This window comes from Lytechinus pictus, chromosome 15, assembly GCF_037042905.1.
Source record: "Lytechinus pictus isolate F3 Inbred chromosome 15, Lp3.0, whole genome shotgun sequence".
NCBI classification, from domain to species: Eukaryota; Metazoa; Echinodermata; class Echinoidea; order Temnopleuroida; family Toxopneustidae; genus Lytechinus; species Lytechinus pictus.
Genome location: NC_087259.1, coordinates 19,530,321 through 19,546,025, shown reverse-complemented (window position 1 = coordinate 19,546,025; position 15,705 = coordinate 19,530,321). Strand labels below are relative to the sequence as shown.

Below are 15,705 nucleotides of genomic sequence, written 5' to 3'. Positions count from 1 at the left end.
TGGTTGATTATAGATCTGATCAATCAAATAAATTTTATAACCCAGTATTCTATATAAACCTCGAAATGAAAATGGGCTTTGTGATAAGGGCGCAATGTTGATGAAAAATTATTGGCTGGGAAGAATTGACCCTGGGCAAAAAGAAAAAGAACAGCATACTGGGTTTTGAAGCAATGCTGAAGTTGGGCATTAAAAGAAAAGCATGAGGCTCTTCTTGGCAATAAACTCCTGAATGCAATCTCCATAAAATGTTGGTATAACTCATACAGAGGAAATGTGTCTTTATCATTTTTGTATTATCATTATCTAGCCTTCAGAATGGACACATTATCAAATTTTGATATCGATCCAAATGAAAATGTTTGATGTGACGGCGTCTCCAAACCTCTCTGCTTCCCTCTACGCGATGGAACAGGAAAGTATTGTCAGGTCCAAGATAAACTTTGGGAACGAAAATATAGAGATAACTCTGTCGTTGCAATCACAAGCAGAATTAAATTGTACTCTATGTATATATTCAGGGGTGGCACTAAATAGATTTGGACAGGCGGCGCAACTGCTTCCTATGATTCTTCATAGGAAGAAGAAGTAGGGAAGAAATTAGAGAAAAAATTAGGAAAATAAATACAAGGGCCGAGGAAAATTAACGGTTTTGAAAGCGTGTGTGTGTGTGTGTGGTAGGGGGGGGGGGGGCCGAGCCAAAAGTGAGGGGGGCTAACCGTGCAAAAAAATCACAATCAGATGGTTTATTTTCAAGACGTTTTTGTACAAGATTTTGGTCAAAAATGGGGGGGGGGGGGTGGGCTGAAGCCACCCAGTCCTCCCACCGTTTGGCGGCCACTGAAAAAGACAGGGGAATAAAATGAAAATAGGAAAAATGATGGACCCCCTATATCAAAAGAGGGACCTTGGTCATGTCCCCCCCCCCCCGTACATTTGGGTCACCTTGCCCTGCATGGCGCCGCCCAATATATATTAGAGTGAACATGGAGATTATAGAATAAGAAAAACAAATAGATATTGCCGAGAAATGAATATAAATTATGCCGAAAAGAAAAGTGAGAATAGTACGGTATTTTATACCAGACTTGATAATATTGAACCATCTCTGGGGGAAGTATGGTACGTGGGTCTGACAAAACGATACTTTTCTTTATTATTTTTGTCTTCATCATATTCAGTTCATGTAATCCGTCAACATTTGACCTTATAATGATCTTAATTCTCTTTTCTATTCCCCAACCCCCCGCCGATGATCTCATCCATAACCTCACTGTTATTCCCCTACTTTTCATCTTTTCCAACCTCAGTATTTCACATTTTCTCTTCATCTCCATATCCTCTTTATTTCTTTTTTTTAAAGAATTTGTCAAAATTAATATAAACACAAGCACACATACAAGCATACATAAATATAAATACTACCGACATGCATGATAAGAGACAATCATACATACTACAGTCCGTTCGGCGAGTCCGGGGGCCCGTTACAAAGAGTTGCAATCGATCGCAACTATGGAAAGCCAGCAACGTCAACATCTAAAATACATGTTTGTTCAAAATAATTACTAGAAATTATATATATCCATACATTATCTGTTTTCTTGACAATTCAATATGCTTCATTTTGTTTTCAAAAGACATCAAACAAATTTCTAAAAGAAAAAATTGTGACGTTGTTGGATTTCCATATACTTGAGAATGATCGGATCAATCGTAACTCTTTGTAAGACGGGGCCTGGGACTACAGTACTATGGGTGTATGTACAGTTATGCTCAAAAGTTAGTGAACCCCACCACAAAATGCAGTGTTGAATGTAGACAACAGCACTACAATGTTCGGCGAGCCCAAAGAAACCAACTTTATTGAATGTAACATTTTATCACCCGACTTCACAATTATATATCTAAAAACAGCAGATCTTAAACACTTTGAATATGTTCATTTTCTGGTTGAGTTGACTTACTTTTGAGCACCACTGTATATATTTATGGTTGCATGTAAACAACAAATAAATTCTTCTAAAGAATGGAAAACATATTTATTTACCTGCTAAGGTTGTAATTTATTTTATAATTCTACCAGGACAAGAAAAGCAGAAAGGGCAATTAATTTTACAAATACATATACAACATTTTCCATCAAATGTTATAAAAATATCTTGGGTATGGTTCTCTCATATCATACAGTATATCATACTATACTATCTCAGGTAATACATTGGACACTACACATGATACTGAGTACTTAATATCAGAAATTATCTTTGGGTCATTTCCAATAGCTTAGTATTTATGCATGGAATCATGCTCAGACTATAATATGTCATGTTAGTTTCGCATGTCAGAAATATAAAGGATTTTGGAGGAGAAAAAAAGGAGTAAAAGTGGTCAATTAACTTAAGTTGTACATACATTCTAATTGGATGCTATTCATAACACAGCATGGGCCAGATCAGGCTTAGAAGATGCATAATACTACAATAATACTAATACAGTTTTAAATAAGATGATGTAGAATACCATGTGCACACAGGCACCAGTCCAGAGGAGAAGGCAGGGGGGCAGAGGGTATATGCTCCTAATTTCATCTACTCCATTTCACAAAGAATACAGAACGTTATGTTGTGCCCCAGCAAGTGACCCTTCAGGAGTGAGAACGAATGTATGGTTCCTTTTTAAACAAGACCCTTGTTGTCTATTCGGAGAGAGAAAAATGAAGGTGAGAGATCTTAATAATATAATGACCCATTTTGTGTTGTCATAATCTCTGCCCCCCTTCTGAAATGCTGGATCCACCCCTTGGAAAGAACAATGTTAAATTACAAGGTTAAAATGTTTACAATGCAAATGGCATTGACATTTTATTTGTTTACATTAAAAGTCACTTTTGTAACAAAGTTCCTGTTATGAAGGCTAGTCATGATATAGACGTATTACCTCTGCATTCCACTAGAAAGGTCCATTTTGAACAGAAATGGACAGTATCTAGTGAAGAATAAGAAAGAAAAAAAACCACCATCAACAATATCTTGAAATTCATTATCAGAATTCTTCGCAATGATTAATAAGCTAATACAACTCTATATCTAGGGCAAGTATATTGTCATGCATAGATTACCCTAAAGATACAATGTATTCATAGAACTGGCATTGTCAGTACACCAGAGGCCTGTTACACGGAGCTTAGCGACCGATCGTACCTGTACGCTTGACCATTACAATGATAATAATCAATCTTAAAAGCCAGCCCTACGATCAAACGCTAAGTTTTGTGCTACAAGGCCCTGTATGGTTAACATAAAAATTGAAAGCTTGAATATAACTCATTTTCTACCCTAAACTACCTACTACCAAATTACCACAAGATTGCTTCATCAACAATGCACTCCCAGACAATACAATCTCTGCAAATCAATTGAAACTAATATCTTACTCAAGCAATTTTAAGTACTGATAGATTAAAAAAAAATCAAAATATTTTTGCTTTCTTTGCTTCCCTTACCTAAATAAAGTACACATCCAAAGAATTAATTTTATCCCTTTTCGGGTCGCAGATAATATTTTATTTGAGAGCAAATAATTTTGTTTAATCAACGCCAAAATATCTTTCTTTTACATTTCCAGTGGGCACTCTGTATCTAAATCTGTGCATCAACTCATGATAATGACAAATCCCGACCTCTCCCCTGTAAGATTGAAAAAAATCCCATAATGATTGATTTGCATGACACAAGTTTTTATGCTATCAAGTTTGCACAATGGCTGATTTTGCAGAGGTAAAATTTACACAATTGTGTTTTATCTCCCTGTTGGAAGTAACAATAGATCCTTCAAAAAAAGAAGGGAAGACAAATGTGTATTCAATTCCAACTCATCGTACTTAAGTACTAAAAGTAATTAAAAATATGTTTGTATCATAATAAGGACTCAGTACAACATCATCCCCTCTGCATGGGTACTGACATTAAAAAGAGAACTATCATTTCTATATCTACATACATTCATATATAATGTAGCATTGTGATAATATGCATAATACTTACTGTACATGTAATATACTATATATTAAAATATACCTATATGTCTGACATACCGATATTGTGTGATGACAGGAGCAGTTCTTGATACAGCCAGAAGCATACATGTAAGTAAAGTAAAGTAGAGTCCTGTGGCAAATTCTCAAGTATAAATCCCTTCCAATGTCTGAAATCAACTGATGTCTAAGTCTGTCTACCTTCTTATTACATACTTGTTGGCTTTTGTTGGAACCCCTTTTGGTTGCCAGGACGTGACCCCAATGCCCCCCCCGCCAAAATAAGATTTATAATATACACCACTCGGTCACTCATAAACTCATAATAAATGGTCATATCTTCTCTGCAATGTAGAGAAAGTTTACTTTTGAGTTTATTTGAAGAAAAATATTGCTCTCTGTGTCGTCAGAAATAATAAATCCATGCCAACATGAGAATTTCAATACATAAGGTGTAGTTACAAAAATCTTTCAGTAACATTTCCCGATGTCTACGGATGCTTAACTAAAAAGTATTTTCTTTTATCTCTTTCCCATATCTTCAGTCTTTAACATCCAATTTAGTCTCTTCTAAGACCACATATCTTTCAGCTTGTCATCATGTGCTTCTCTGATCATTTGATGGACAGATCGACGGACCAAAAAAACTTATTAAAATCCCTTCAAAAATACATCCGACTTGCAATGAATATTTACAAGCAAAGTATTGGATAAGCGTATTCATGAGAAAAATAGAACAGATGTACATGTATATAGGGAGGTCACATACAGAGTTACTGGAATGTTAAATCTCCTAAAGTGACAACTTTCATGATTTTTGTTACTGCAGTTTGAGAATCAAGAAATCTCATTGGATATAAGCTGGTTGTACAAATTTATTATCCACAAAATTATTTTTAAGGTAAAGTGATCATTATAACAATATTAAATATATCTATTACAGAATCAAAGATATATATCCAGAATTGTTGACTAATAATTAAAAAAACATTTACAGTATATGACATGGGAGAAAAATATTGATATTACAATAATGTAAAAATACTTTTCTTTGATGAGCTAGGCTGAAGAATTTAAAACGTTTCAGAATGTGAGGATGTTGAAATCATGAACAAATCATGATCAATATTTCTTATGCTAGCATTAATCAAATAATCATAAAATTTGTTCTTTTAAGGCAAATATGATCTCATCCTAACAACATCATAGCATATTTTTCATTTTTTTGCTCTTAAAAGTACTTAAGATTCTAAAAATATTAGCACATAAACTATCAAAATCATAAAAACATAAAATGTCATCAATTACACTATTCATGTAAACATAAATCATACAAAATATTAAAATTCACCAAACAGGCAAACAGATGACAGTTTTTCAATATACCGTGGTACTGAAAAACTTACATCCACGTAAACTACGACAATCACTCTTTCATTTCATTTCAGGGCAAAATAATACATAATTTAAATTCCTCTGTTGTAATATATCAAGTCAGTCATAAAATGATAAAAATCAGCACACATATCATATCAGATATCAAGGGTGGGAAATAAGCACATGCCTGTAAAGTTTTAGGGTATAAAATCTTTGGAAAACTTAACAATTTCTGTGGGGGTGTTTCACAAAGATTTAAGACTGAAAATCACACTTAAAGGAGAATGAAACTCTTGGAGCAAGTTAGCTTTTGTGAAAGCAGAAAAATCAAAGAATAAGATCAACAAAAGTTTGAGTGTAAAATAGGACTAGCAATAGAAGAGTTATGAGCATTAGAACGTCGAGATCACTAATGCCGAGATCACTAATGCTATGGAGATCCTCCTATTGGCAATGCGACCAAGATCTATGTCACAGATGAACAACTCTCCCCTTTTGGACACTGAAAATATACCCCAAAACATCTCTTTTTGCTCATTCTAATCATATGACAAACGATTCATCAATGATATAATGTTATGAAACCTCTGTACTTGTCCTCTCATAAAGAGAACACCTCACCTTGTGATAGACTCTATAAAAGTGAGAATATAAGTGAAATAAGTACTAAAGTAATGAGGGAGTTGTACGTGTGTGACATCACAGATCTTGGTCGCATTGCCAATGGGAGGATCTACAAGGCATTAGTGATCTCAAACTTTCAGGTTGCATCACTGCATTGGCCAAATCATCAAGCTCAGAGGACAAGTGATACTCCATATTAATCAATGAGATTGCGTAATAACTACCCTACGGACATTCAGTCACAATTCACTTTGTGAAACACCCCATCAAAAATGTATCTATTTTTACGATAAAATAGGCGCAGGAGAATATTCACAAGTAGGGAAATACTACAAATTATATCATTAAAACGGTTTCCTTTACAGCTCCAGCACTACAAAACACTCACTAAAATAATATGTAGTCGAGCTGCATGCTTGAGTTGACATTTCAGTGCAAAAAAAAATATGTATATCAAAGACCAATGAACATATACCATTTTTGAAATCTTTAGAAAGATACTTTAGATGGAAAGTGATTAATTCACTTGGATACTTGGATAATGGTTGAAAAGTGTCTGTTTTTTGAAATTTTTTATATAGACGTGTATCAATCGGATAATGTATGATTATTTGTATCTGGGGCCGTTCTTTAACTTCACCATCTGAAATAAGTGAAAGAACAAGGATAAAATGCCTTGGTAAGGGGCACATGATGCAATTGTAGGGTTTTGAAGCTAAGACTTTTGATGTGTGTAGTAAGGCATCTAAGATCCCTTGACCACTGCACTTACGCAAAACATGGTTAGGTAAATGGATAATTGACTGACCTATACCACGTATTGTGAAGGACAACGTATTTGCATCAGGTAGATGCTGTCATGAATTTTTATTGAATCAACATTTCAAGAAGCAACTGTTACCCATCTGATGGTTTAAAAACTATAATTTTTATATTTTAAATTTTCACACATCCAGATTCCTTTAGTGAATTGCAAATATTGTTATTACAATTTCAATTGTCATATTAATTTTTTACTGATTCTTAATGATAATTAGGGTGTAAGATTATAATTCCAAACCATTATCATGTTCTAGACAGTTTTCGTTTATCATGGGAGTAAATTGGAATATTTGGTTGTGACTGAAAGTATCCTTTTTTTCAAATTTCACTGGAAAAAATTGCTCCTATAATAAAAAGAGTAATAGAAGACACTTTCTTCATATTTTCATTCTTTATCACTGCTGACGTAATGAAAAAGAAAAAAAGAAAGATATGCCTGAAGTCTTTAACAAGCGATTCTTTTGTGTTAAAATATCAACATATTTTTACAGACTCTAGAAAACTAGGGTAAATAGCATAGTGCAGTTTAAAATCAATATCAAGTTAAAATAGATTTTCAAGAATTCTCATTTCAAACGGCAGGCACCAATATATCCATCTCCCCTTACCAATGACCACGGCTGTGATCAATGGCAGTGCTCGTTGATGTCAACGACAATGGCCTTCTTCCAACCGAAGACAAAGTAGCCGGCACCGGCGCCCAGGACGACAGCGATGCAGAGATAGCCATTGTAGGTCATAAAGATAAGCATGAGGAAGTAGCTGAGGGTAACCTGAACGATGTGGAGGAGGGTTTGGATGACATGTCCCCAGCTCAGAATGTGGGCTCTGAAAGAGAAAGTCAGTAACAAAAGACGATTACCATAGTATAGTACTACATACTAACATGCATGAAACTCTTGGTGTAGAATGTGCATTGCCCCATCAGTCACCATGGCTTGCATCGCTTTAGCAACGAAACACCCACCAGGGCAAATAACTGTCTTTGCTTTCCATTGATACTAGGTCCTTGACAATCTGACAAAAAAGCCCACACAATAAAGAGAAAAGGAAAAGGGAGTGACATTGGACCTGGCCCTATTGTTTTGGGGACAAGCTCTTAATTCACAATAGCTCTATGACTAACAGTTCCAAACAATGAACACAACTTCCTGGGTTTTGTCCCACAATAAGCTTCTATTGATTTTTTTCACTCTCCCTTTCAGACCTTCCACCCATATTATTAAAGCTAAATGAACGTAGTTGCAGTAAAACGCTGATTTCGTGAGAAAGTCTGTAAGACCAAGGTAAAGTATTGATATATCATCGTATTCGTGGATCTAGATCTGGTACAGTTACATAAACTGAACTTTGTGAAATCAGAATATCTAGCTAAAAAACGATCACACTGAAGATCGCCAACACAGATAAGTACACGTGGGACAGTGTATTATTATTGCTGGAATAAAGACCAGACGGAAGTGACCGAATCCGCGCTTATTTTGCTTATTTCTCAGCAATTACACAATTTCTTCCAGAATCCTTTGGCACACATTTTTTATTCATACAAACAGACACTTTGGTGATCATTATATTAAATTCTGTAAAAAGTCATTTTGAGATCGTTCCCACAACTGGAATTTATCTTTAAGCTACTCCATGAGGAAGTACATGTACTGATCATTTGTTTTCACTTGCAAAGTGCTTTAAAAATGAATGAAGGACGGAGGCCCTACATGTACATAGAATACTGTAGGTATTGGTGAACTCCCTGGATGTATATCAGTAGATAATTATTAGCTGATTGTGACATAATATAAACAAAACAATACCCTATGTGTTTCTTTATTAATCCTACAACTTTGTTTCATCCACCTTCACCAATGGTGACTATTCAATTCAAATTCACTGATTCATTAACTCATGATTCCAGGCCAGTAACTACCGAATTCTGTAATACTCCTAGATTGTTTAAGGGACCTCACGGGTCCAGTAGACAGTGGGTTAACTTGCAAACTAGTAACCCAGTTCTGTACTTCTCATAGGCTTTGTACAGTGACGAACTAGTGCGGGTTGGCAGTGTGTTAACCCAATCACTGCTGAATTCTGTAATCCCCATAGCTTTGCACGGGGACCATCTGGTTCAAGTACAAAATGGTGTAGACCCGTTGACAACTGAATTCTGCAATTCCCATAGGCTTTATACAGGGACTACCCAGATCCAGAAGGCAACGGGTTAATCTGTTGAATACTGAAATCTGTCATCCACATCCGGTTTCCAACAGACAACAGGAATTATGAATTCTGTGATAACCATAGGCTAGGAAAAGGAACCATCCGGTTCCAGTAAACAATGGGTAAACCTGTTTACTACTCAATTCTGTAATCCCCATAGGATTTGTACAGAGCCCACCCAGTTCTGGCAGTCAATGGGTTATTACAGGCAAAGGTCGGTAGATACTTACTCTCCTGCGCTGTGGGTTTCTGTCAAGAATGTCTCACTGCCCTTGGAAATCTGTTGCGAATGGTATCGGACATTGACCACGGAGCGACGAAGGAGCAGCTCACGGCCGACCTTTAACCCCTCATAGAACATAGCCATGAAGAACACGGCAATGCATGACCCAACAAGACCTACGCAAAGTGTTATAAGGGAATGAGGAAGGGGGTTAAACCAATGAATTATGTAATGATAAAAGCTAAGAATTTTGTGCAAAATAACCACATTCTTGATTTGGCCCAATATTTTTTTCAACCTTTTACGGGACCAAACTCGAAGACAAAAAAAAGTTGACACACATACATGTATGCAAAAGTATTGTGCCTCGATAAGATATATGGGCATCGTTATCCTCTATAATATATGCTATTACATATTGCTAAAAGGAAATAATAATCACCAATTTTTGTTTTTTATGAGAATGGGATGGAATATTGATTGATTTCTATATATAAACTGAAACATTATGACCTGTATTTCTACCTTTGACGTCAAGTCTCAATAAATAAGGAGGGAATCAACACATTTTAAAAATCCTTTTTTAGTAAACTAGGTCAAGGGCTGTGATTAAATATACCACTGCTTTATGACAATGAACACTTCATATTTTTCTACTGGTACTAATTTTGATTTAATTTTCCATGTTTCAATGATATTTATGCCATATTGTGCAGTCCTAAGGAAAGCCTGGCTCACACCTTTGCATTTGAAGTTGCGTACTGCTAGCAATGCATTAGCGAAAAAAGCAATACATAGCGCTCAATACATACTACGCAGCACAATATTTGGTTGCTATTACATCGACCTATTAGCTTGTTTCATTTCGTTGTGTTGACTTTGGCTGCGTTTAGTCTTCACACTCAAGCCCAAAATGCAACAGTGAGAGCCAGGCTTAAAAGGATGCACCGTGTCCCCCCCCCTCTTCCCCTCCCCCGCAACATCGATGATCCCATCATGAGATATGATACATGGATTACAGAAACATAAATGTATCAATGTTCACATGCATCCCTATATACATGAAGGTGTTTTCAAACCGGTCTGATCAAGAACAATACAGATGACACTGACTCACCCCCAACACTGTCCACTGACCACTGCTCAAAGAGGATAGTCACCTTCGTTGAGAGATAAAAGGTCATCTGCATCATCTGTAGGAGAAACAAAACAAGATGATTTTGTAAATTATGGCACAAAACATTCAGAAACAGTGCCATGGGGATATGCGGCGACAGAAAATTGTCTCGGACTCAGAGTACAATTCACTGAGCAAAATGCTGAAAATTTCATTAAAAAACTACCAGGTAATAACAAAGTTACATGTACTTTAAGTTTAGCTTCAATTTGTGAAAAAAGACGTCATCATGAATAATCATTAGATGGGCTGATGACGTCTTGTCCCCACTTTCTATTTTCTTACGTTATCACATGAAATCTTAATTATTTCATATTTTCACAATTTGTGTAAGGTACATTATTATTATTATTTGTTTGGCGTCACCTGTGCCTGGGAGGCGAAAAGCGAACTGTATCACTATGACCCGCAGGTCTCTCCTCCCGATATAACTGATTGGGGGAATGCAGGTGGACCACTACACCGGGGTTTCCCCCTACTCTTATACGAATAGTGCAGTTGGTTCTTAACATGCAAAGGTGGTGACTCTCCTCTACACGGGGCCTCCATTTAACGTCCTATCCAAGGGACGGAGTGTTTTCCATTGTAACCCTTGTCCATTGTAACATGTCACCCTTATCGTAAAATAAGTTACAGCAGTTAATATAATGCTTTATATTAGTTGTGAGTTGTCGATCCAAGTTTTTTTTTAGTTTTTGACAAAGTTTGAATAAACACAATAATAAAATACAAAAGAACAAGTGGGGATATGAAATCATTAGTTCGCTCATTGAATATTCATGGAGCCATGCATAGAACTGTTTCACCGAAATAATGGCAAATCTTAAATTCAATTTTATTAAAGATTAAATGATAAAATGACTTATTGAACATCATGTTATAAAACATCAAAGTATGTCAGCCCCTAGCATAAAAATCAGCCCTATAATTAAGCACTAAGCTGTGTCACAGGGAATATGAACCACAAGATTCATCCGAGGTTCAAATCCCACCATGGCACTTGCATCCTTTGACAAGGGTTTTACTTAAGTTTGCCACTCTCCACCCATGTGTAGTACATGGGTACCCAGTAGGAAGGAATTCCTTGAATGCTTAAGCACCTGATCAGGGAAGCTGTGCTAAAGCCCCGGGGAATAGTATGCAGCACTTACATGTAGAAACATAGGCGCACTGTAAATGTTACATATATCACTGGCAGGTGTAAATAATGATGTTCCAATAAATTAAATTTCATGCAAATTATCATTATTACTATTGAAATTCTCAATTATGTTCCATCCAGCTTACAAATCAACTGCAAGATCGATTGCTACATTTTGTGTCACAAGTCTCAGATCCTAAGATTTTTTAATTAGCTGTGACGCTTGGATACTGATGTTTTGAGAAAGGCGATATAGTTATACATGTAGGTGCCTGGTCAGAGGAGAAGGGGCAACCGACAAAGACATGAAAGAAGCTGTGGAGAGTAGGCTGGTTGCGTTAAGGCCTTGAACAGAGCGAGGGAGGCGGGTAATGGCAATCTCTATGAATGCAAGGTCAATCTGGCCATCCCCAAAGTCGGGGACTTAAACGGATTTGAAACCCGAGTGACTGACTATTGTGATTACACTGCTTCATGGAAAAAAAGTTCATTGCCTTTTCATAATTAAAAATGGAAACTACTGTGGAAAAATTGATTGCAATTATAGTGAGTTTTCAAGGTTTTTCTTCATGTTAATAGGGTGTTCTCTCATGCGATATAGAACAAGTTTAAGAACATAGTAAATGTACTGAAACCGTCCAACACATGATAAAAGACAGCTTGGAGGTCTTTGTCGAAAATTGGTGGATAAGTTTTGGAGATGACTCAAAATTGCAAATATGTTATTTGTCCAGGGTCCGGGACTCCAGGAGGAAACTGCTGTTTTGATTCACCAATTTTCGACAAAGACTTCTTGGCAGCTCTTTATAATGAATGACATTTGACAATACATTTTCTATGTTCTTGAAAGCGTTCTGCATCTCCCTATTGACATTGCTTTGCAAAGTGAGAGAAATACAAAAATTTTTATACCATGTGCATGGTGTGGTCAGTTGGATGTCCATCATGAGGATGTGTCATTCCGGTCATATCTGTCGGGTGGTGATGACCGGTCATTTCATGGGTCATTTCGCCAGGCATCGTGTGATGACCGTGCCCTCCGGTCATCATCTCATCAGTCGTCTGGATAAAAAAAAAAGTTAACACAATTATGTCTTTGGACAACAATACTTTGGTGTGCACACCACACACAAAGGACTTCATGGGTAATTCTACCTACAATTGTCATTGGCGAAAACTAGGAAATACAGGGCTTCCCAAGAGTTTCCCCTCATTTATTGCTAAAATGTGTCTTTACCATGGCAATACAGTACCTGACCTATCTCCAAAATGTATCTTTCACATCATCATGCCAAGACCAATTTGCATGCCAAACTCCTGTACCAATCTTTTGCACATTGGATGAACTGAGGAAGTACATGAAGTTGGCTCAATTTTTTGTATATTTGTTGCCATGATATGCCATTACCATGGAAACACAATATCTGAAATATAAAATGAAAAATAAGTGCAACTGGTGAAAATGAAAAAGTAGTTCTAGTGATTCATAACGATTCTGTTTCTTTTAGAGCAAGGTCATAAAAAGACAATTGCTGTCAAAAGATTTCTATGAAAATCTAGGGCATTCCATTTTCACACACACACAAAAGTGATTTTATTTGAAGCTCTTGTTTGAATAATTCGAAATTACAATTAAATGACAAATCATGTTTTATTGGTCTTTGATGCTAAACTCAATAGACTCCATTAAAAAAATATGAAACTGAACCACCCCCACCCCAATAAAATATTTAAACAAGTGGAACGCCTCTGGCAGTCTCGCCTGCATTACGCAATTTAATATAGCAGCAGTGCTAACTTTGAAAACTACTATAAAATAATCATTCACAAAAACATAATTCATATAATGAAATAATACCACGTTCATTGACCATAAATGACATTTGAATGGAGACTTAAGACTGTCAACTACACCCATGTCCACATTTCATTCACTCTATCCATAAACTTTCAAAGTTATGATGGCACTTCAACAATTACCCCAACATGGCCTAAGTTTATTGACCTTAACTGACCTTTGACTTGGTTTTGTGACCTGAAACTCACAGGGGATGTTTAGTGATACTTGATTACTCTTATATCCCAAGTTTTATGAACTAGATCCATAAACTTTCAGAGTTAGGATGGTAATTCAACAAATACCCCCATCACGGCCAAAGTTCATTGACCTTTAATGACCTTTGACCATGGTCATGTGACCTGAAACTCGTACAGGATGTTCAGTGATACTTGATTACTCTTATGTCCAAGTTTTATGAACTACATGTAGATCCATAAACTTTCAGAGTTAGGATGGTAATTTAACAAATACCCCCAACACGGCCAAAGTTCATTGACCTTAAATGACCATTGACCTTAAATGACCATTGACCATGGTCGCCGCCGCCGTCGCCGTCGGAAAAGCGGCGCCTATAGTCTCGCTCTGCTATGCAGGCGAGACAAAAATCTATATTTACATGAATACCTGTACGTTTTGCCCCAAAACCAGTTCTACTTCACAAACCATTAAAGCCGATTTCCTTTATTGCAAAAAAGGGGTTTATTACGTAAGTACATTCAGATTGATCATGATACTTGATAGGCCATTATACATTCTATGTATTGTTTAGCTTACTTCTCTCTGACCCATAGTCGTGTACATTTTATCTATTTCCAATGTAACTTTGTGCTTTTCAATCAGCTCAGTTTGTGATCCTGTAAAATTCCAAAGTTTGCATCTATAGTGTTAACCTATTTCCTGCAGTCGTCAACGGGTAAAAGTCACATTTTCCCCACAAAGTGTAAATGGGCCTAATTCTTTTAGTACTTCTGTGTTGACCTTCTGTGTATCCATAAAAAGCCAGTTTGATGGTGTAATAGAGTTGTCATTGTGTCCGTTAGAATTGTCATTGTGTCCGTTTAAGCCAAAATCTTTCCTCTTGTTTTGTTTTATCTGTTCTTCCTGCTTCCTCCTACTATTCATTTACACTGTGAGTCACACAGTGGGCTTAATGTACATGTACATTTTACGGATGAATTATTTTGTTCATGTATGAACATGCCCATTTCACTTATACATATATGTGAACAGATAGAAAGGGTGTGTTCATACCAAACTTTACCCTCCAGAGTGGAGTACAAACTTGGACCATCATATGGAAAGAAAATGGTTTAAAAATGCCATTCCTGGCAGAGCAATTCACAAAATTTCCCTATAACAATGATTTTCATCATACATGTACATACAAAAGCTTTAATATTTAATTGAAGTTACATGTTACATGTACATGTAGGCCTAGGCCTATTACATGTATGTAGACTTACAGGTACACACCATCTTTCTTCCAAGGTAATTTTAGTTACCGAATCTTGGCACAATCACATTAAAATTTCGTTCTTAGAAATCTCAATCATAAGGATCAAGTTACAGGATGAATAAGTGAATATAAACATTTTAAACATGTTTAGAATATGATGGCTGCGATCAAACAGAAGTCACTCTAGTACCAGCCTTCATGTACCCGAGACATTTTTGTCTTATCATCAATTCTTTAATATCATGGAGGTAGAAATGATATTTCATTGTATAAACTCCATTCCATGTGACTAACTACGTACAATAAGATGAACAAGAAGTAAGTTCGAGCCAACTGCACCCTGTTAAACTACTTTCTCACAAGGGCACAGATCAACAAGTTAATTTCCAGATGTACATGTAGGCATACACGATCAGTGCATGTTCATATGTGGCATGGTAGAAAAGATACCATGCAATTGTGATTTGCGTGTTTTTATACTACTGTACGTGTTTATCTCCCAACTTTTCTACTGTGCACAGAATACACGTTGGGGGAGTCACATTTCAACCCAATGATGAATGACTCTAACAAATTTTGCACATAAATTAGTACAAGTCTTTCACAGAAAGATCTATAGTGTAGGGAGAATGATATTATTGTACAAAGAAGCTAGGCATTGTAACAAGTGTCAATTTCTTTATAGATTTTTCCCCGGGGGGGGGGGGGGAAGAGAGTTGACACAAAACATGTCAAAGCAAGGGAGTAAATTAACTAGTAATTAACCAAGCTGACTATGAGACAAAAAATAATTTC

General features: G+C 36.3%; 1 protein-coding gene across 5 annotated transcripts; it reads right to left on the bottom strand.

Moving 5' to 3' along the window:
- Positions 1-2,041: 2,041 nt before the first annotated feature.
- LOC135156899 (high affinity copper uptake protein 1-like) lies at positions 2,042-12,676 on the bottom strand. Of its 5 annotated transcripts, none has more exons than XR_010295952.1 (5): positions 12,527-12,676; positions 10,414-10,489; positions 9,304-9,472; positions 6,117-7,687; positions 2,042-5,915 (listed from the first exon to the last, which is right to left on the bottom strand). XR_010295952.1 is itself a non-coding variant. In XM_064110691.1 (4 exons), the coding sequence occupies exons 1-4, from the start codon at positions 12,662-12,664 to the stop codon at positions 7,486-7,488; spliced, it is 585 nt and encodes a 194-aa protein (XP_063966761.1). In that variant the 5' UTR covers positions 12,665-12,676; the 3' UTR covers positions 2,042-7,485. The 5 variants fall into 5 exon arrangements, 1 of the variants encoding a protein (XP_063966761.1); XR_010295954.1 differs by having other exon boundaries at positions 2,042-5,857; XR_010295955.1 differs by having other exon boundaries at positions 2,042-5,857; positions 6,151-7,687.
- Positions 12,677-15,705: the final 3,029 nt, after the last annotated feature.

What these genes read in the sequence shown, in the direction of transcription:
- LOC135156899 (XM_064110691.1), bottom strand. Translation starts at nt 12,664, where the DNA reads ATGATGACCGGAGGGCACGGTCATCACACGATGCCTGGCGAAATGACC. An exon ending in GTCAGTGGACAGTGTTGGGG is followed by an intron (nt 9,473 to 10,413) that starts GTGAGTCAGTGT and finishes CACTTTGCGTAG; the next exon opens with GTCTTGTTGGGTCATGCATT. An exon ending in GAAACCCACAGCGCAGGAGA is followed by an intron (nt 7,688 to 9,303) that starts GTAAGTATCTAC and finishes TTTCTCTTTCAG; the next exon opens with AGCCCACATTCTGAGCTGGG.